At 59.6% G+C, this 21,808-nt stretch overlaps 1 protein-coding gene across 1 annotated transcript; it reads right to left on the bottom strand.

Annotated features, from left to right (window-relative positions):
• Positions 1–726: 726 nt before the first annotated feature.
• Positions 727–16,007, bottom strand: SSC4D (scavenger receptor cysteine rich family member with 4 domains). Its single transcript, XM_074595736.1, has 12 exons — positions 15,762–16,007; positions 14,284–14,449; positions 10,590–10,625; positions 9,490–9,795; positions 7,846–7,917; positions 6,691–7,005; positions 5,229–5,309; positions 4,877–4,954; positions 3,780–4,091; positions 3,212–3,289; positions 1,989–2,333; positions 727–1,018 (listed from the first exon to the last, which is right to left on the bottom strand). Exons 1-11 carry the CDS (start codon positions 15,783–15,785, stop codon positions 2,017–2,019), a joined length of 1,785 nt encoding a protein of 594 aa, XP_074451837.1. The 5' UTR covers positions 15,786–16,007; the 3' UTR covers positions 727–1,018; positions 1,989–2,016.
• Positions 16,008–21,808: the final 5,801 nt, after the last annotated feature.

Here is a 21,808-nt window from a genome sequence, read left to right as displayed (position 1 = left end):
AGAAAAGTGCTGGGAAAGCCCTGCCTACGGAAGCGGTGGGAGAGGTGGCAACCATCATCCTGATGCTGGCTGCCGGGGCACAGGGCCAAGGACACCCGAGGGGACCCGCAGCAGGCTGGGAGCTGCTCGGGGACACCAATGTCCACAGCGGTCCGGTGGCTGGGACGTGCCATCTCACAGCAAGCTGCGGCTCAGGCCACCGCCACCGGCCATCAAGGTGCAGAAAAGCCTTCCCGAACTGGGGAACCCTCTCTCCTGGTCCCCATCCCCACGGTCACAGCCTGTCCCTGCAGGCAGCAGCAGGCAGCAGCAGGCAGCAGCAGGCAGCAGCTCCCAGGACAGTCTCTCTTCCCGTCTGCTCGTTGGCGAACAGCACCGAATTTACCGCTGTCAGCACTGCAGAGCCCGTACAGCCGCACAACAGCAACGCGCCCGCTTCGGCAGCCTCCCCGCAGCCCACGGGGCTGCCAAATCCCACCAGGAACAAACCCCGAGCCGGACACAACCTCACCCCCGCCTCCCGAACTTGGGGTTCAGGGCCGTACCCCTGGAGCCGGGATGGGGAAGGGTCCAAGCTCGGCTCCCAGCTGGGTGGGAATCAAGGGCCAGCAAGGGATTCGCATCCATTTTTGGCAGCCTCTGGGCTCGGGGCATCACGGGTCCCCCAGCTGTTTGCTCCTGTCTGGGCTTGGAGGGGGTGGCAGGGAAGCAAGTCAGGTCTCAGCACACTTTCAAAGGGCTTTTATTTATTCACAAAACAAACCCAGACACGGATAAGACAAACGAAGGGGGCGGGTGGGTGGAGGGAACCCCAGGAATAGGCACAGTTAACAAGAGAATTGCACGAATGGAGGAGCGAGTGCGGCGGGGGGAGCGGCCGGGACCCGCTCTGCGCCTTCCCCACCCTGGCGCCCCGTCGAGGAAAACCCGAGGATGGTTGTGCCGGTGTCCCGTCTGGCACCGCAGAGGGCTGACGGCGCGGGCGGCGGGTGCTGCGGGCTGCGTACTTCCACCCGAGCTGGGAGGGAAACAGCTTTCACCCCGGGGAGGGTTTGGGTTCAGCCCCACCGCGCTCCCCGTGCTCTGGGCAGGGATTTGGGATCTTCCCTAGGGTTTTCCATCTGCTCCTGCACTGTCTGCCAGCTCCCGGCCTGCCCCGGACACCTCGGAGCATCCCGGAGCTCCTGGGAAGGAGCAGCCAGAGCTGGTCTGGACCGCGCAGGACGGAGGAAGGATGGGGAGGGTGCGGGGAGCCCCGTCCTTCCCTGCTCCCCAGGGGATTTTTTGGGCAGGGACTGGCAGTGCCGAAGACCCCCCCAGGGAAAGGAAATCCCAGCCGAGCTCCCCGCAAGCCCAGCGGCTTTTGGAAAAGAAACAGGAGGTGAAATGGGCGCCAGGAAGAAACACTGGGCAGCCGAGAAGCGGGATGGGGTTGGAGAGGGTGTGAGATCCAACGCCTGCACTCCTGCTGCATGGAAATTGGTATTTCTTCCGCCAAAACGAGAAGAAAAGCCTGATATTCCGATTGCTGGGAGGTTTGCAAAGCAAGTTGCAGAGCGGCAGCGACTCGCTGCAGAGCCACTGGAACATCCTGGTTTGATTTCAGCCCCTTTTTACATTTTTCCGAGTATAACCTAACGTCATTTTCACAGCAGAAAATCCATTTTTCTCTCCTCATCTCTTAAACGAAATGGCCGAAACCAACCAGGTTTCACACCAAAAGCGGGTTTGTTTTTCCAAGGGGCATTTTCGAGGTGCGGGGGGGGAAAGCTTCAGCCAGTATTTTCAGTGCTGAGAAAAATCCATCCTCCACCCAGCTCTTCCCACCCTGAGCCCAAACACCCACGGGGGGGCCCAGCCAGTGTGGGGCGAGTGGGGAAACTGAGGCAGAGAGTGCGTGTCCCCGGCCGGCAGCCGGGGTTCAGCCCCTCTCCGTGGGCATTGCCACCACCTCCCTCCAACCTCCCCGTCCCCCCCGACCCCGGTACCTGCTTGGGGGTCCCGGCGGGTGGGCGGTCACAGGATGCCGCAGGCGGCACCAGCATCCTCGGAGTGGTCGCAGTTGTGGACGTCCCAGCGGATGTGGGAGCAGCGCAGCAGCGAGGGCTCGTGGCCCTTGCACTTGAGGTTGTCGAGGAAGATGTAGCCGGTGCCCTGGCCGTAGCGTGCCTCCCCCCAGGCCCCCACGGCGTGCCCGCAGCCCAGCTGCCTGCACACCACCTTGGCGTCCCGCAGGTCCCAGGCGTCGTCGCACACCGTCCCCCACTGGGACAGGTAGAACATCTCCACGCGCCCCTCGCACCGGTGGCTGCCGTTCACCAGGCGCAGGGACCCTGGGAAGGGGATGGGGTGAGGTGCCCACCCCAGCACTGCGTCCCCCTCTCCCTGCCTGCCACAACCCTGGGAGGGTGGCACCCACCAGGCTGGCTCCCCCGGGCTGGCAGAAAGGGGGCCAGGCTTCCTGGCCAGGTGGCCCCCAGGCAAGAAGAGCACTGGTCTCTCCAAGGCTGGGCAGATGTTTGCTGATGCCCACAGCTCCACCATGGCCTCTGTGCAGGCAGGAGCACGAGGGGGTGACCACTTGCCAGCACCAGAGCTGGGGCTGATCCCCAAAGCATCACGGTGGACGTTCAGGTTGAAGGAACAGAAGATAATCTCTGTTCCCAGCTCAGCACCGCTGGTCCATCACCTCCTGTCCCCAGCGAGGTCCATCCCCTCTCCCCACTGAGGTCCATCCCCTCCTCTCCCCACTGAGGTCCATCGCCTCCTGTCCCCAGCGAGGTCCATCCCCTCTCCCCACTGAGGTCCATCCCCTCCTCTCCCCACTGAGGTCCATCGCCTCCTGTCCCCACCAAGGTCCATCACCTCCTCTCCCCACTGAGGTCCATCACCTCCTGTCCCCACTGAGGTCCATCCCCTCCTCTTCCCACCGAAGTCCATCATCTCCTGTCCCCACCAAGGTCCATCAGCTAATGGTCCATCACCCGAGGTCCATCACCTCCTCTGCCTGGACCAGCCTTGGGGGCACCAGGAGAGGCCATGGCTTAAAGGTGCCGCCAGCACAGCTTTTCCCCCTCCCGTGGGCTGCTCCACCTTGGTGCGTCAGGCACTGCTGAAGCCTCCATCCCACGCCACCTCCATTTCCACCCTGTGCCAGTGTGGAGCGTCCCCAGGGCTGGCACCGTGTCCCCGGTGATACCTCGGTACCTACCATCCTTGGGACGAGTCGGGGCTGACGTGGTGGTTGTAGCGGTGGCTTCTTGGAAATGGTCTCCAGAGTCGTCAGCGCCTGGTGCAGGGAAGGGGTGGGAAAAGTGACTCAGGGGACACCTGTGCCCCCCAGGGCTGGGTCAGAGCCCCCCCCCCCCGAAATGGTGTGGGGCTGGCTGGGGATGGACGCAGGGATGTTTGGGGTGGGATGTGCAGCCACTGCGCTTCCAGGAAAGTGCACAAAGAGCGACTGGAGGTGGAACCCATGCTCCAGCCATCACCCAACTGCCACTGCTGTCCCCCCGCAGGCAGGAGGAACCTCAGGGTCTGGGGGCTCACGTTCACCTGCCACCCCATTTCGGGGACCCCATTTCCCACAGCCAGTCTGAGCGTGGCTGAAATCCTCCCCATGCCCGTTATCTCATCGGATTTCCACGCCACCGAGCCAGATTTCAGCGGAGACCCGGAGAACGCTGGGTGGTCGCATCCATTTCCCTTCTCCCACCCAGCTGGCGAGGGAAGACCCTCAGGTGGGACCAGGTGGCCACCGGGCTCGCTCCCGCTCTCACCTCGGCAAATGACCCCGGCGTCCTCGTGGTGGCCGCAGTTGTGCTGCCCCCAGCCCAGGTGGAAGCAGTCGGCCAACCGAGCCTCGCCGCCGCCGCAGCCCACGTTATCCAGCAGGATGGGCCCGCTGCCGTAGCCGAAGGAGCCGAGGACGGTGGCGGCGAGGGCGGTGCCGCAGCCCAGCTGCCGACACACCACCTGGGCGTCGGGGAAGTCCCAGTCGTCGTCGCAGACGGTGCCCCAGGTGCCATGGTGCCGCACCTCCACCCGCCCGCGGCAGCTCCCGTTCCCGTTCACCAGCCGCACGCCGCCACCTGCGTGGGGGGCCCCGGCACAGGTATGCTGCCGGGGGGACCGGGGCTCCGCGGGGGGTCCGATGTCCCCCACTGACCCTCCGGGGGCATGGGGTGAGTGCTCAGGGAGCATGGGGTGAGCCCTGGGGATGTGGGGTGAGACCCTGGGGGCATGGGGTGAGACCCTGGGAACATGGGGTGATCCCTGGGGGTGCAGGGTGAGCCCTGGGGACATGGGAGCACCCCCCTGGGGGCATGGGGTGAGACCCTGGGAACATGGGGTGAGCTCTGGGGAATTGGGGTGAGACCCTGGGGCCATGGGAGCACCCCCCTGGGGGCATGGGGTGAGCCCGGGGGACACAGGATGAGGCCTGTGGATGTGGGATGAGCACTGGGGGCATGGGGTGAGACCTGGGGATGTGGGGTAAGACTCTGGGGATATGGGGTGAGCCCTGGGGGTATGGGGTAAGCCCTTGGGAACATGGGGTGAGCCCTGGGGGCATGGTCTGAGCCCCTGGGGACATATGGGTGAACCCTGAGGATGTGGGGTAAGACTCTGGGGATGTGGGGTGAGCCCTTGGGAACATGCGCTGAGCCCTGGGGATGTGGGGTGGCCCTGGGGACATGGGATGACTCCCAAGCGGCACAAGCTATGCCTGTGAGCATGGGGTAATCCCTGGAGATGTGGGGTGAATCGCTGGGGGACATGGAGTGAGCCCTGGGGATATGGGGTAACCCCCAAGGGACGTGGGGCCCAGGGGGCCATGCCGGACTCTGTGCGGGACTAACAGTGGCCACTCACTTACTTTGCTGCTCGACGGTAAGGAGAGCGGTGGTGACCACCTCGGTGGCCTGGGAGGGCTGGTCCCTGCCATCTGTCACTGCTGGGACAAGCGTGGGGACACATGGACGTTGGGGGGGCGTCCAGCTCCAGCACTCGCTGCCCCCAATCCAGCTGGTGCCAGCTAGCACCATGGTGGCCCCATGGCAACCTCCTGCCGTGGGCAAGGTCACCCCCCGAGCCTCACCTACATGTGGCAGGAGCCCAGGGTGGCCGTGCTGAGGTCACGGGAGGACACGGAAGACTCGGTCCCCCCCAGTGCGTCCCCAGCCCTGGCTGTGGTGCAAGGGTGAGCTGGGTGGCTGCCGACCTCCTACCTGTGGCCGTGGCAGTGAGCGTCTCTTCGTAGTCCAGGGCCACCGCGGTGGTGAAGGACGTGATGGTGGACCTGTCCAGCCCTGTTGGTGACACAGAGAGAGGTGACACGTGGGCAGAAGCTGCAAAGCCGTGAACTTGCTGACTCCGGGAGGCAGACCCGGGGCGGTCTGGGTGCTCCAGGGGAGATGGACCCGTGCCCACCCTACTGCCCACGTGCTGGAGATGGTGCTTCTCCACCCCTGGCCCAAGCGCCGAGGTCCCACCTGCAGCGCCGACGGGTCCCTCACTTCTCCGCATGCCTGGGAGGTTTATCGGGCAGGCTTCGTTAAGGCTCCGTTCCCCTGGGCAAGGTGCCGGAGGGGACGGGGATGTTTAGGGAGGAAAGGACCGGCCTGAGAAAATTGTCCCTTTTCTCCCACATCAGCCCCTTTGTTCGCTAATAGCGGGAAAGGGAAAAGCGCTGGCACTTACTGCTCCCGTCATTAGCCGGGATAATGAGGGAATTCAGGGGGATTATTGACATTATAAATGGTAATCAACGGAGAATGGCAGAAATACATCATTTCAGGAGGGGAAAGGCGGGGGGACAGGCTGGGGCTGGCATCGTGCCCGGCCCCTGGCAGCCGCTCGCTCCTCCCGGCCGCGGGCAGCTCGTTTTCCAGCCGGCAGAGCCGGGAAATGGCAGGCGGGCAGATGCATTTCGCTTGCAAATTGCCGCTCGGGTCGTGTCCCAGGCTCTCGGCGTGGTGTCACAGCCCGCTCCGGAGCGCCGGGATGACGGCAGATAAGGAGAAAGCGTGCGGAGTGCTGTGTCTGGTTCTGGGCTCCCCGGTTCCAGAAGGACGGGGAACTGCTGGAGAGGGGACAGCAAAGGGCTACCGAGGTGCTGAGGGGACTGGAACACCTCTCTGATGGAGAAAGGCTGAGGGGTTTGGGTCTCTTGAGTCTGGAAAAAAGACGGCTGAGGGGGGACCTTATCAACACTTATAAATACTGAAAGGGGGGGTGTCAGGAGGATGGGGCCAGGCTCTTCTCAGTGGTGCCCGGGGACAGGACAAGGGGTAACGGGCACAAACTTGACCATGGGAAGTTCCATCTCAACGTGAGGAGGAACTTCTTTACCCTGAGGGTGGCAGAGCCCTGGCACAGGCTGCCCAGAGAGGTGGGGGAGTCTCCGTCTCCGGAGACATTCCAACCCCGCCTGGACGCGTTCCTGTGCCACCTGCTCTGGGTGACCCTGCTCTGGCAGGGGGTTGGACTGGGTGATCTCCAGAGGTCCCTTCCAACCCCCACCATTCCATGGTTCTGTGAAAGGATGCTCCCGCAGCGCACAGCCCGGGTCCCTGCCTGACCTTGGGCACATCCGCGCCTCTCTGAGGCCATTTCTCCTTGGAGACCAGGATGTCCCAGGGTTTTTTCCCCCCAGGGGACAGCCCTGAAGGTGATGTTCTACCCTGGTACCTGTGCAGATGACCCCAGCATCCTCGTGGTGGCCGCAGTTATGGATGCCCCAGCCCAGGCTGTAGCAGGCGGAGAGGAAGGGCTCGCTGCCGTCACAGTTGACGTTGTCCAGGAGAATGCGCCCCGTGCCGTAGCCGAAATAGGCATTGCTCTTGTAATCCAGGGCTTGGCCGCAGCCCACCTGCTTGCACACCACGCTGGCATCACTCAGGCCCCAGTCATCGTCACAGACGGTGCCCCAGTTCCCCCGGTAGAAGATCTCCACCCGGCCTTGGCAGGTGTCGGTCCCGCTCACCAGACGGATGCTGCCATCACCTGTGGGGTGGCAGCACGTGGTGAGAAGGGCATCGCTGTCCCCAGGAGGCCACAGCACACACGGTGTCACCGAGCCTGGATCTGGCAGTGCCCATGAGGGCACAAAAACTGGCTGAGAAACAGCTGGGAAGGGGAGATGCTTTAGGGCAGCCCAGCTGGTGGGAGCCTTGGTGAACCTCTGGGACAGGGTTTGTCCATGGTTGGCGCAACGATGGGGTCCCCAGGGCTCTACCCCTCGGAGCCGGAGAGTCGGACTGCTACACAGAGTCATAGAATCACAGGATGCGTTGGGCTGGAAGGGACCTCTAAAGGCCATCTAGTCCCACCCCCCTGCAGTCAGCAGGGACATCTTTAACCAGATCAGGTTGCTCAGAGCCTCATCCAGCCTGGCCTTGAACGTCTCCAGGGATGGGGCCCCCACCACCTCTCTGGGCAACCTGGGCCAGTGTCTCACCACCCTCAGTGTACAGAACTTCTTCCTAATGTCTCATCTAAACCCACCCTGCTCTAGTTTAAACCATTGCCCCCCGTCCTATGGCTACGTGCCCTCACAAACAGCCCCTCCCCAGCTTTCCTGTAGCCCCTTCAGGGACTGGAAGGGGCTGGAAGGTCTCCCCGGAGCCTTCTCTTCTCCAGGCTGAACCCCCCCAACTCTCTCAGCCTGTCCCCACAGCAGAGGGGCTCCAGCCCTCGGATCATCTTCGTGGCCTCCTCTGGACCTGCTCCAACAGGTCCATGTCCTTCTTGTGCTGAGGGCTCCAGAGCTGGACACAGGACATGGAGGGGCAGCGGGTGGGTGGGAGGGCAGGGGACCCTGCAAGCGACAGCCGAGCAGCTTACTTTCCCCATCCTGTACCGAGGATGTGAGGGTCCTGCTTGTCGGTCCTTCGCTGGCTTGCGTGGGCGAGAGCTCTGAAAAGGGAAGCAGAGGGATGGCATCTGCTTCTGCCCACAGCCATCCCTCCAAAAGCCGGCCGTGAGCAGTGCCCTGCACGCCGCCCGCCCTGCGAGAGGGCTTGCACCCAACCAGCCCTGATGGGGACAGAAAGAGGGGGTTGTACCACCCTGCCCAGGGCGATCTGCCCGGTTGTGGGTGCAGGAAGGCGGATGGAGGTGCAGGAACATGGTGGGAAGTTGTGCCCGGCAGCACGGCGTGAGGACCTGGTGTAAGTCATGACTCTGCGCCAAGCTATCAGGAGTCAGGCTCCCACCTATCATGGGATTTGGATTCAAAGTCATGGCATACATATAGAAAGAACAGTAATATTTTGATCTTCCTGCTGCTTTTACCTACATTTCTTTTGCTAACGACGTTGTTTCAAGCTACCATATTGCCCGTCTTGTCCCAGCTCCTCAGCTGGGCTGGTGAAATTACCTGGGGGTGGTGTGGGGAGCTGGATGGGACCAGAGCCGAGCGGTTCGATAGCCAGCCACACACGTGCCCAAGGGCTGCGGGAAGCATGCCAGGAAACCCAGCCCACCGACATGGTGAAGAGGTGGCCGGCTCCACGCTTTCCTCCATAACCGCAACCGACAGAAAGCTGGCTCTCAAAAGCTTCCACGTGGCACAGGTGGGAGCACCTTCCCTAGGGTTCCAGCTCTCGGGCCAAACTCCTGCATCTCCTCTGAGGGCCACCCCAGAGCATCTCCTGGTCTCCTCCGCCAACCAAGCTACCAACACCTAACGGCTCAAGCCGCTCCTCTGCCCTCAGACCCATCTCCCCCACCTCCTTCACCAGTCCCTCCACCCCTCCTCTCCAGCAGCACCTTGATTCAGGATTCCAGCTCAGTCCGTGACCTCCTTTCTCTGGTTGCTGCTGGTCCAACCCACCAGCCACCCCAGCATCCCTCCCTTTCCAAGCCCCGCTTCTGCGGGACGCAGGGATTCACCCAGCAGTTGCAGATGCGGCCAAGCTCTGGGTCTGCAGATCCTCACATTTACCGGCCATTGACGCTTGGCTGATGAGCAAACCCCACGGAGCTGCGCAGGAGGAACGTGTAGGGTATATAGGGGTCGGCGTGGAGCCGTTCCACTTTCACACGCCAAGTTCAAACACTTTCCACTGCTTTTCTCACCTTTAGGAACATTTCCTACCCACAAGCTCAGCAGTTTAAAGAAAGGCAAGTCAAAAGGGGAAAGAGCAGTTGGGCAGTGGCTGACTCAGGCAGGAGCGTGGGTGGGCTTGTGCTCTTTCCCCAGGGATCGTGCTGGAGACGTTGCAAAGTCCCTGAGCTGGGAGTGACGGGGAACACAAAACAGGCCAGTCACTCCATGGAGCACCAGCATGTGGAGCGGGGAGATGACCTGGATTGAGGAAAGGGGTGGAGGAAGGAGGCGGAGGAGGTTTGGCTGATCCAGGCTCAGAGGAGCACGCTCTGAGATACGACTCTTGGGCTCCCCCAAGGTGTCTGCGGACACCAGGACTTGCAGCACCGCGGGCACCCCCCTGCTCTCCTTGTCCCCAAGGAACCCAGCCGTATTACCATTGCATACGACAGCCACGTCCTCGTAGTGGTAGCAGTTGTGGATGCCCCAGCCGTGGCTCCAGCACTCGCTCAAGGCTGCCTCCCGGCCCTTGCAGTCCACGTTGTCCAGGAAGATGGGTCCACTCCCTTGGCCGAAGGTCATGGCAGCCGGGAGGGTGATGGCGTGGCCGCAGCCCAGCTGGCGACACACCACGTTGGCATCCACAATGTCCCAGTCGTCATCGCAGACCGTCCCCCAGGAGCCGTTGTAGAGGATCTCCACTCGCCCCTGGCACCGGCTGGGCCCGTTGGCAAGCCGTATCTCTGGAAGGACGGGCAGAGAGAGGTCCCTCAGCAGGCAACGAGCCTGCCCCGGGGCCAGGAGGTGGCAAACACTCGGTGGCTGTCACGGAGAGGCCGGGACCCTTCTCTGCCCCAAATCTCTGCTCCTTAAATAAAACTGTGACCCTTCACTGTAGCACAAGGCAGCTGTTGGCTTGGTGCTACCACCACCATGGGCTTCTCTTCGTCTGCTGGAAGCAGCGGACGTGAAGACTCGACGCATCTCAATACATTAATGAGATGCACCATCACCCCATCATCTTGCCTACTAATGGCCTGGGCAATGACCCGGCAGGAGAAGAGGAAAGCGGACACGTGACATCACGTAATGCCGTATGACTGGGGTGACAAGTGACGAGATGCAATTAGCAAATTCTTATTAGCCTCAACGAACGCATCTGGAGCTGGTCCCCCGTGGGAGCTGGTGGGCCGGAGAAGATCGCTCAAGCTGCTGGCGACGGGGAGCAGGCGTGGAAGCGCCCTGGCCTGCCACGTCAAGGGAATTATTCGCTCGGGCATGATGAATGGCACAGGGACAGGGACCCAGCAGGAGGCGGCAAAATTCCCCTCTCGGGATAATAACCATAAAAGGGATAATAAGGAATCTCTATTTCTTTTCTGTAAAAGAAGTTTCACTTTTTGTTGCCGCTTTTTGTCCCAAACTGTTATGCTTCCCTTGGGAAATTCCCCAAACCCCATTTTTAACCAAAAAAAAAATTGCGTTTTTCAACTACACAACTTCCGGGAGAAAAGCGACTTTAAGAGAAGAATCTCACCTGGGAATGGCATCAGCGCGGGCTCGGAGGTGGTGCCTGCAAGGGAGAAGAGACGGGATCAGAGCTCCCCAGCGCCCTGGCAGCGAGCAGGGGAGGGATGCAGCTCCGAGGATGACGGCAGCAGGGATGCGGGTGGGATGGCGGGGATCGGCAGGTCCCAGCAGCCCCCCCCCGGACCGTTTCCCCCTTTTTGTAGGGGGAAAAAATAAACACAGTAGCCCAGGGCATCATTTCGTCTGCTTCATGGGTGGGGAAACTGAGGCAGCAGCATGTGGCGTGAGCAACTGTGGTGGGACTGTGCTTTAAGCACCGGGTGACACGTGTGTGTGTGTCCCTGCCCCTGTTCACCCGGGTTTGTGCAGCTCCCGGAGAAGAAGCGTGGCCGAGAGGTGCCGAGGGCTGCCCTGACCAACTCCCCAAGAGCGAGCTGCTCCCCGGCTCGTCCTTTTCCTTCCCCCTCTCCTTCCTTTCCCTTCCCTCCTCTCGCTGCCAGCAGCAGCCCCGGGTGGGCCGTGCCTTGGGCTGGCTCTCGGGGACCTTCGTGCCTGTCCCTGGTGCCATCGCTGACTTGCTGTGGGTCCCCAGGCAGCTCCCGCACCCTCCTGCCCCTGCCCCATCTCCCCACAGAAAACTCGGGGGGTGGGATGGGAACAAGTAAAACCAATCCTGCCTGGCACGGGAAACCGTCTCCGGATGGAAGGCGCTCCGCTGGGCATTCCTATCTGCATTTTAACGGATTTTTTCTTTTTTTTTTTTTTTTCCCCCCAATGAAGTCTGCTTTTTGCAAGCTCTGTATTTATGCGCATTTATCCTGTCTCTTCCCATCTGTTTTCCAGCCAGCCTCAGCGATTCCAGGAACCTGCCTGAGGGGCCACATCCACCACCCAAGGGAACGTGGAGGGTGAGAACTTTGGGGACACAGGTGGACCTCTGGTGATTTCTGCCTCGGGGTTCGCCTGCCCGGCCACACAAGACACGGCGCTGCCGCAGGGCTTTAATTCCCGTTTAATTCCCAGCGCTCTCCCACCAGCAGGAACAAGCAGCATCCGGAGGGAGCTGAATGCTCGTAGGATGAGTCCCCATCCCGGTCAGCTGGGTTTAAATAAGGGCTCTGAAAGCGCCCTGCCAGCAGCCCCACAGCTGGGAAGAGGATGCTCTGGGGGGACCACAGGCAGAACCAGCGGTCCCCCCAACAACCTGCTCCCCCCACCGGATCAGGCCCCTTTCCCGCGGTTTGGGTGCTATTTGGGCGCAAAACCCCCTCTTGGCCCCGGTTCTGAGTGACATGGGGTCCCCCCTGGGATGCTGCCAGCACGGGGCACCAAGGTCACCGGCTTGTCCAGGGGGTCATGGAGACGTGACCGTGATGCCCCTGCTGGGGGACGGGGACGTGTGGCTGGACCGTGCGGGTGTCCCCATCGCTGCCCCTGCGGGTGCCCCAGGGGCCTGCAAGCCGCCGGCAGATGCTTGTGGCCAGCTCGCGGTGAGGGCAGCACGGATCTCCTCGGCATCCAGGGCTCCTTGGGCTTCAGACTCCCATGGGTGACACCTTCCGAGCAAACAAAATCCCCCCCACGCTAATCGCAGCGGCCAAGGGCTGATCACTGCCCATGGTGGCTCTGTGGTCTCTCCTCCTACCCCTGGTTTGCACCAGCCCTGTCCTGCTTCATGCTCAGCCTACGAGCAATGACGTAAAGGTCAATTCCTGCCATTCCGGAGGCGGATGTCACCGCCGTGAGCCTGGAGGGGACAGTTGAGCAGATGAACCCACCTCCCATTTGTCTTGCTGGGACGTGGCCTGGGAGAGCATTAAGTCAGCCACAAAACAGGGCAGACCTTCTCCTTGAGCCAGGCCAAGGAAAGACCTAGAAGCCCCCCCCCAAAAAAATGACTGTAAAGCATCTGTCTGGCTGTAACTATGGCTTAGCACCCAGGAGCAGGGGTCAGGAGCGAGATGTCACCCGTAGTTGCAGTGAACAACGGCAGCCGGGGGGCTCCAGCCGTGGTCGGGCACTGCTGCCCTCTCCAGCCATCCCAGCGGGATCCAGCCAGGGGGGAAAGGGATGCTGCGATGCCAGCGAGAGCTGGGGATTAAACAGGCGAGACCAAGGGAAGAGGGAGGCTGGCTCGCCGAAGGAGAGGACGGGGAAGGACACGGCAGCCCCATGGGCTGGGTAGCAGGAGAGATGTGATTCACATCCCCCCCGTGCCAAAAATATGGAGATGCAAAGCTTTTTAGGAAGAGCGTTTGTTTGATCCTGGTTTGTATTGATTTTTAACACCTAGGCCACTCCAGCCCCGAAAAAGCAGCGGATAAAAAGGACATTGTTAAATATTCAATATTCATCTCCCTTTAAGTCAAAATCAAAGCTCTGAAATATTCATTTGAGAGCATCCTCCAGCAAAGTCAAGAGAGACCTGAAAAAATACGGCTGGTATGTCTACGTTAATGAGGAACGAGAGGAAACTGGCGTTTTTGGAAACGAGAGAGAGGGCCCTCCGCGTTTCTCTGATCTACCTTCAGAGAGCCAGAAAAAAAAAGGGGGGAACCAGCTGAGAGTAAACACCATCCCTTTCGGGGCACGGGGATAAACAGAACCACTAAATAGGAGGACAAACCTCCCTTCGTTAGCCACCTAGCCGTGCCCATTAACGAAGAGAAGCGGGAGAGCCCAGCGGTGCAGGGGACAGCGGCAGAGCCACTGGGGTCCCCCCGGGGGTCCCCACACCCCGGCTGCCACCAGCGGCTCGGGGGGGGGACAGGGACGCACCAGCTGAGGGGGTGGGAGCTGTAAAAACTGATTAAAAGCAATTACGGTGTCTGACTACACCTTAATTGCCTGCTTGCTGGCTGCCTTTGTCTTGGCGGGGCTTTGTTGAGGCAGGAAGGTGTTACCGACCGCCTGGCTGTAATTACACTGATAAAGTCACACCAGGCTAATTACGCTGCCGCGGCGCTCGTTGGGGACCCTCGGTGGAGAGCAGGAATGGCCTTTTCCAGTTTGGTTTCAAGGCTTCCCAGCCTGGCCAGACGGTGCCTGCCGGGAGTGACCCGGGATCGGCATCCTCAGGGGACGGATGCTCATCCCACCCATCGCCTCGGCTGGAGCGGTCCCACAGCTCCCATCCCTTGGCCACCGGCACCCTCCCAGCAGCGCTGCCTGCGCCGGGGCTCAGATCTGCGCCATCCCCATCGCCGGCAGCTCCCTGTCCAGAATTCTTGAGCTTGCCATAGAATGATAGAATGGTTGGGGTTGGAAGGGACACCTTAAAGATCATCTAGTTCCAACCCATCACGCATAGGTCATGGTTTAGGAAGAAACTCTTTGGTGTGAGGGGGGTGAGACACTGGAACAGGTTGCCCAGAGAAGCTGTGGCTGCCCCATCCCTGGAGGGGTTCAAGGCCAGGTTGGACAGGGCTTGGAGCAACCTGGGCTGGTGGGAGGTGTCCCTGCCCAGGGCAGGGGGTTGGAACGAGATGATCCTTAAGGTCCCTTCCAACCTGAACCATTCTGTGATTCTATGATTCTAACGTCCCTCCATCCCTCTGCGCGCTCAACGCTGTTGGGGACATCGGGACATTCCCGCTCATGGCTCTCCATGGAGAGAATCCCTTGCCCACAAAGCCAAGGCTGGGAGGGAGATCGTGGGTGCCTAAAATTACCCCCTCCCGCCGCACCACGCGGGAGCTCACCAGTGCGGCCGAGGAGGAGGAGGAGGAGGAGGGTGGCTGGCATCAGGGAGAGAGGCACCACCCCGATGTCCGGCCTCCCTGCGCCATGCCAGCTGGATGGATGGGGACCGAGTCTCATTGCTGCACCACGGTCCCCCCGCAGACGGGTGTCCAGAAGAGGGTGTCCCTGAAACATGCAGAGAGCAGCGTTAGCAGTGGTGGCCAGGAGAGCCTTTGCCCCAGCAAGGGCCATGCAGGACCTGCAAACAAGTCCCTCCTCAGCACTTGCTGGAGCAGTGACCAGGAGTCACAAGGAAAATAATTCAGGTTGGATTTATTGAGGACAAGAGATCTTTTTTTGAGTGGCAAGATGAAGCTGCAGGGCCACATCCCACCCACAAGTGGAAGCCCACTCCACCAAAAGTGGAAGTGGTGAGAGCCTCAGGGCTGGGCTCCTGCACAGGCAGAAGGATGGACCTCAGACCCACCAGCACAGCTGGGCGCTGAGCCTCAGAGCCCTCACCCAGGGTCTCCAGCCCCCGGGACGTTCAGGGTACCATCCTGTTTGCATCCACATGGAGCTTGTCCTTCTCTTCTACATGAGGTCACAAGCAAACCCCATGGCACATGTATACCACACACCCCATACCACACGTGGGTAAACTGAGTCACACATTAAATCCAGGCAGAATTGGGAAGGAGCTCCCCATCCACACAAGCCTGAAAGGCACTTCCCAAACCTAGTACTCCACCAAGTCATGTCACATAACCCCCTTTGGAAAGGAACGGTGCTTCACTTCACCCCCAGCCAGGCTGCCCACCCCATGTCCCCCCTGGCAAGGCTGCTCCAGCTCTGCCAGTGACAAACACTCAGCTAAAGCCCAGCCTGGACACGGCCGTGGCCAACCTTCTGCTTTGCCTTGGCTCCTCTCCCTCCGATGCCCTCCTCCACTGGGCTCCTGGAGACCATGCCCGGCTCCTCCTGTGTGAAGAGGGAATCTGCTCCATGGGGGACACAGCCTCCCAGCTCCCAAGAGTCCTTCCTGGTGCCCAGCCTGTGCTGGAGTCCCCATGGGGTCCCACCAGGCAGCACATGGTCATATATGGCGCTTGAGCTACCAAAAAGCCCTGCCCAGTGCCTTGCGCCCGTTTTTCTTCATCACCCCATGATGAATTAATGCACCCAAGAGCTCTCCTGGGCAGCTCTAACCCCTGGCCACCCATGTCCCCCGAGACCTCCGTACCAACCACCCAACAGGACACCTCCCCACCTCAGCTGGCGCGTTCCCGGGGACTTTACCCAGAGGTCCCCATTGTCCCCACTCTTCGCTACCCTGTGGGAAAAAGCAGGGAAAGGCATTTCTGTGGGAGGACAGAAATTTTTGGGGTCTGATAGGACAACCTCATTCACCTGGGGGCTGGAGATGCAAACTCCACGGGGACAAGACGGCAAGCAAGCAGGGGACTGTCAGGCAGAAAACGAGGAAGAGATTAAATACCGTAAGATGCAGCTTCCCCTTCATTTATTGCTCCCTTCAGAGACTGCTGCCGAAGTGGTGGGTTTCTAGCTCTGTTTCCCTCGCGCCCTGTTGGGGAGCGGGATGGGGGCCTGATCCTGCTCTCGCTGACACCTCTGGGAACCCGGAGGAAGGTCCCAGCGGTCCCAGCAGCCGGCCTGACAGCAGCACTGGGCTGGCAGCGTGCGCTGGGGGAGGAGTGCCATCGTGAGGATGCTTTCACACGCCGGCTGGAAAGCCAGGCTGGAAGTCTCGGCTGAGCAGAGCCCTAAAATTAGTCCCTCCAGCCCACACAAGGCGCAGCATCTCCTGAAGGGATGGGCACCGCCTGCTGCTGCTTTGAGGCATCTACTGATGGTCAGAAACTCGGGGAAGGGTGTTGGAAATCTGCTGTATCGGTGACCAGACACCCTCCCGGTGGAAACCCCTCATCCAGCCTTTCGCTGCTGCTGGTTTTCTGATGCGGAGGCACAGAGTGAGAAAAGCTTCCAGGTGGGACCACGTGCTGGTGCCGTGTCCAGCCAGCCAAGGTCCCTCAAGACCATGGGTTGGGTGGGCTCCCAAGCCTCCAGACCACACCTTTGCCTTTGTTGCCCGCACCAGCAAGAGGTGATGGTGGACCAAGGTTTTTTTGTGTGCACCAGCGAGAGATGATGGTAGCACAGCGCCAGAGGTGCAGGATGGAGCCACCACGGATGGGATACGGCCCCACTACACCTCCCTGCTCTCCGCGCTCGGCTCCTGCTGACCAAGCCTTGGGAGGAGACCCGCCAGCAGGCAGACGGCTCCGTGATGGGGGATGAAAATCAATCTACTCTCTAAGGTGGTGGTTTTCAATACTCCATTCATCCCTCCTGCAGCACCGAATAATGTCGCCTTTTGTCCCACCAGCCCTCCCCGCTCCTCGGTGGGGCAGGGCTGACAGACGGCCCCTCTGCCGCCCTGCCCCGGCCAAACCCCCGCATCGTGTCCTGCTCCCAGGGACATTGTCATCGTGGGCCACTTTTGTGCCGGAGCCAGCACGTTCCTGCTCCCTGGCAGGGCGGCAGCGGGCATTAACCACTGCGGTGCTGGGCCACGGCCAACCCCAAATAGGTAAAAACCGACTTTCCTTCTCTCTCTGGGCTTTTCCGCCTGCTTCTCCATCCTCACCCCAGCGCTCGGGGTTCGGCTGCAAACCGACCCCCCTTTCCTTGCACCCAGGGGTGTTGGGGCCCTCTAAGGATGCCTATGGATTAAAAACTGCTTTTAAGCCACAATAAGCCGTCGTGGCACTGTAGCGAAGCACAGCATCCCTTTTAAAGAGTTGATCAATTTGGGTGTCTGCAAGTGTCGTCAAATGAAGGTCTTTCCAGCTGTCTTGTAAACCAAACCCCAACCGCACACCCGGTGGCGGGAGCAGCGTCCCCCGCATCACGCCCATCCCGCACCAGCGCCGAGCACCGTGTCTGGTGCATCGCTCTAACGCGGGGCACAGAAAATCCCTGCTTTCACCCCAAAGAACACGCACCACAGCAGACACGCTGCGCCCGACCAGCTCTTTGCCCTCGCTGAAAATTCTCCTCGCCTGGACACGAGACGCCAGGGGTCCTTCGGTCCCTTTGGTCCCCCCCCGACCGCGGCTGGACCGACCCCCCCTGCTCTCTGGCTGTCACTGCTCCCACTTTTCAATTATTCAAACAACTTCCCGAGAAATTACAGCCTTTCAGCCGCCACCGCCCCGTCAGATCGTGATTTGCAATTACCACGTTGACAAAAAAAAAAAAAAAAAAAAAAAAAAGCATCATAAATCCACGTACCTGTTTGGTATTTTCTTCCCAGTATAAAGATGGGTATATTTAATCCCAGAAATAAATATTGTCTTTTGAAGGAAAGAGCTGGCTACTTAGTTAAAAAAAAAATTAAAAATAATTGTTGAGATGAATATTCCCGTGAGAGAGGTGATGGGGATAAGGCAGGAATTTTTTCTTTAGGTGAGATTTTGTTTAGTAAATTAAAAAAAAAAATAAATAAAGGAGGAAGGGAAAAAGGATCTCATCCATCAACCGAAGAGCTCCAGCCCGGCATCTCCGTGCACCCTTGGGGCCGGGAGGTGGCTGCTGTCAGCTGGGTCACAGCTCTAGCGCAGGAGGGCAGCCCTGCATCCCATCCCGGGGCAGATCATCCCGAACGCACAGGAGAAAGAGAGGGAGGAGGAGGGGGAAGAAGAAGAGGAGGAAGAAGAAGGAGAGAAGAGAAGGAAGACCTCTAAGGAGACATGGCGGGGAGGGAATGGCTCGGGTTTCAGGAAGGCAGGCAGGGACGCATCCTTAAATTGGGTGCTGGCAGAGCCGGGGCTACGCCTCAGGGGAAGGGAGAAGCTGTTTCAGAGGATTTGGGCTTTTTGGCTCCTTCCCACCTCCCTCCTTGGCTTTCTGAGCGCCCACCTGGAGAGGAAGCCAGCAATAACCACCTGGCTGGAAATATTTCTCTCCATGCCTGAGCCAGCGCCGGGATGCGGCAGGAGGGGACGGTCCCGAGCCTCCCGCCCTGCCCAGGGGACCTGGGGACAGCTTGCTGGGGTACCAACTCCTCCTGCAAACCGTGGTCCTCCCTGCCATGTTCCTGGGCGAGAAATTGCCTTCAGAGGTTCTTTTTTTCAGGATTTTTCCCGCCTGGCCATCCAAGGCGGCTCTGCTGAGGACATTAGAGAGACCTCCATCACCTCCTGTGCTGCACATTCGTGTCATCTCCTTCAGCTCCCGGCCGGGGCATCTCTCTTTATTTTAAAAATAAGTCTGTGTTTAACCATTTTTAACCATTTTTAACCATTATAGCCTTTTAACCATTTTAACCATCGTTGCAGGTAAAGGCCTGACAATGCGAGACCCGGGTCTCGGGCAATGCAAAAAAAAACCCCTCTGGGTTTCCCAGCCTTGTGAATTCTCAAGCTCCCCAGCATTTCCATGCGTGATTTTGGCATCGAACAAGTCGATCTGACGATCAACAGGATTCTTGCCTTTGCTTTCAGGGAGGCAGCTCTTGCTGCTGGGTCGCTCGTTTGCTCCTCCACAAAGCCCAGACCTTTAAATGCCCTTAAACGCCTGGGCTCCGTGTTTTAACTCAGTACAAAGCAAGCTCTGGCTACGGCTGTGGCTAACTGCACCGCTACCCATCTGCCGTTACTTTCTTGTAGGGATCCAGTAATTAGCAATTAGGCATTTACTTTTTGTTTCCCAGCAAAGTCCTAATTAGCCGGGCTCGCGAATGCAAGTTTCAAAGGTGCCTTTTAAAGCGTGTTTTTGCCTAAACTTTGACAAACTCCCCGCCGTCCTGGCGAGCTGCCCGGGCCCGCGGGCTGGGAAACATCCACTTCAGCATCGCTCCGCACCCCGACTCGGAACACCAGGAGCGTGAGCCTCCCTAAACGCCAACGCGCGGGTGTAAGGTCAGCAGCCCGAAGATGCTCTCCATCTTCTCCGGGATTTCTCTGGGGCCGTTTGGGCAGCGTCTCAGCCGTTTTCCGTGCCTACATCGTTCCTGCGTGTGCTCTGAGTGGCTTGGCAGTATCAGGCTACGGGAAAGAGAAGACACAGCCAGCCCTTATTCAAGGAACAGCCACAACATAAGAAAGGCTAATTATAAAATTCCACAGGGCAGCACGGCTGTTCTCTTGTTCGCCAGGAAAGGAAAAAAAAAATAAAAAAAGCTCTTTTTATCGTTCGTGATGGTCCTGCTGCCTGGTCACTCAGGGCCATGGGTGATGCTCACGGGAGAGCGGCTTCTGGAGGGGTCGGGGCTGAGCAGGGCCGTGCCCGTGTCCCCTCGGCATCCGCCAGGTGCCGTCAGCAGCGTCTGCCACAGCTTCGCACGGCGGCAGGGTGGATGGCATGGCACCAGATCAGCTCAGCCTCGGGTGGAAGCTGGGGGAAACAAGCAGCTCACAAATCTGCAGAAAACACAGAGCCTCCAGAAAAAAAAAAAAAAGAAAAAAAAAAAAAAGGTTTCCCTTTTCAATTAGCTGGGAAAATACAAAGAGGAGAGAGAAACTCATTTGTACGTACTACACTATTGCCAGGAAATATGTAGGCGATTTAGAAGAAGGGCCTCGTGTGATATAAAAGAGCCATAAGCTAAAGCAAAAGGCTTCTTTTTTTTTGCTGGCGGGAGGAAAGGCCAGGGCTGAGCTGTTTCTCAAGACACCAGTTGCTGCCGTGCGCCGTCAGCTGGCTCATCATGAAGGACAGGTTTCCCCGGCTGATTGCTGAGCTAAATCACTGGGTATTTATGGGTTTCCTCCCCACTGCTGCTGGTGCTTTGGGGAGCGCTGGCACGAAGGATGCTGCACGTTCAGTGGGATGGAGCATCCCCTCCTTCCATGCCTTCCTTGGCTCCTCCTGCTTCCCCAGGGCATGGGCTCCTCCTGCTGCTCTAGTGGATGGGATCCTGCGATGTGGGGTCCGGGGAGAGGAGCTCTCAGACCTCAAATCAGCCGGTGTCCAGCAGCCTTAGGAGAAAGGAAAGAAGTAAGCCCAGTACAAGAGCATTTTGGTTCCCCGGCCTTGGTGCAGCCGGAGCTGTGGCCCTAGCATACCTCTGTGCTATTTGGTAACCCAAGCGCTAATTTTAATGTATTTTCTGGCAGTTGGTAGGTGCTGAAGGAAGGGCAGGGCTGGTGAAAGGGCAGCTGCACCTCCTGGAGAGGCTCAGCGTTGCCCTCAGCTCGGGGAGACGTACCCAGCCTCTCGCCAGACAAAATCACCTTTGTTCCTGCCTGTAATCTGCTTCCTGACCAACGTGCCGCAGGAACCACCCCGGCCAGGTGAGAAAGAGCGGCCCAAGGACACGGCGCTGACAGGCGGCTCTGTGCAGGGCAACCGGCCCGTGCCACCAGCTCCACCAGCATCCAGAGCTCGGAGGAGAGGCATGGACCGTAGGGTGGAAGAGGGGATGGGAAACGGGGAGCTGAGGAGGGGGAAAGGGGGAGCTGGTTCCCCCCAGTCACCCAGGTCGGTCACAGCAAAGGCACTTGCCATGGACCACTAACTTGAGGGTACGCTGATATCTCCCTCCCTTTTCTGTGTCCCCTCTCATGACATTATCTCTCTGGGGTGAAACCTCACCCTACACTGGGATCCCGGGAGCGGGATCCTATGGGTAACAGCCCCTTATATACGACATATCCGCTGGGACTAGCGCTTGGTGGCTTCTCTGCCAGCACCGGGCAGCACAAGCAGCCTGCTTCTGCTGGGGTGTTACTGGTGTTAGACGGGACGGCTGCAGCCACAGCTTAAGTGCTTTTAAATAAAGGCCAGCTAGCTCGAACAGTGCCGAAGAGCGTGATTCACGGGGACGGACAGACTGAGGAGACAGACGGGGTGGACATCGCTGCCTGCGGATGCAGGAACCTGCGTGGGATGGAGATGCTGTGTCCGAGCCTGGCGCTTGGAATGACAGACTCATGGGACAGTTCGGGTTGGAAGGGACCTTTAAAGGTCCGTCTAGCCCAGGCTGATCCAGCAAACCTTCCGCAGGGACGGATGGCATTTCGGGCTGCCGCACGGCCGAGTGTGCACTAGGTGGCACACATTTTCAGGAAGAAGCGCTGGGAAAGGGGCTGGGTTTGGGCAGAAGGCAAAGCTCCGCCGGTGCCAGCGCCGGGGACCTGCCCGCTCCGGGCGGGCAAAGCGGGCCGAAGGCAGAGCAGGGAGAGTGCTGTCCCTAATTAGCGCTAATGGCCGGGTGAGGACCGCCAGAGCAGGCTGGGGACACCACCCAAAGGACTCAGCATCCGTAGTTTCTTGGCTGGGTTTATGCAAAGGCAGGGACGGAGAGAGACTTTTCACCAGGATCTGCAGTGACAGGACAAGGGACAGGGATTTTAAGCTGAAATTTAAGTAAATTTAGATTGGGCATAAGGAAAATACGTTTTGCGATGAGGGTGGTGAGGCACGGGAGCAGGTTGCCCAGAGAAGCTGTGGATGCCCCATCCCTGGAAGCGTTCAAGGTCATGCTTCCTTGCGTGAAGGTTGGATGGGGCTTGGAGCAAC

The sequence above is a fragment of the Larus michahellis genome, chromosome 7 (genome assembly GCF_964199755.1).
Source record: "Larus michahellis chromosome 7, bLarMic1.1, whole genome shotgun sequence".
NCBI lineage: Eukaryota > Metazoa > Chordata > Aves > Charadriiformes > Laridae > Larus > Larus michahellis.
This window is presented reverse-complemented; position numbering and strand designations above follow the sequence as displayed.

Excerpts from the sequence above, each read along its gene's own strand:
- SSC4D (XM_074595736.1), bottom strand. The coding sequence starts at position 15,785 with ATGAAGGGGAAGCTGCATCTTACG. Across the intron at positions 5,310-6,690 it reads TGCTGGGGTCATCTGCACAG|GGCTGGACAGGTCCACCATC; the intron begins GTACCAGGGTAG and ends TGTCACCAACAG. Across the intron at positions 2,334-3,211 it reads CCCGACTCGTCCCAAGGATG|GGTCCCTGCGCCTGGTGAAC; the intron begins GTAGGTACCGAG and ends TCCCCTTCCCAG.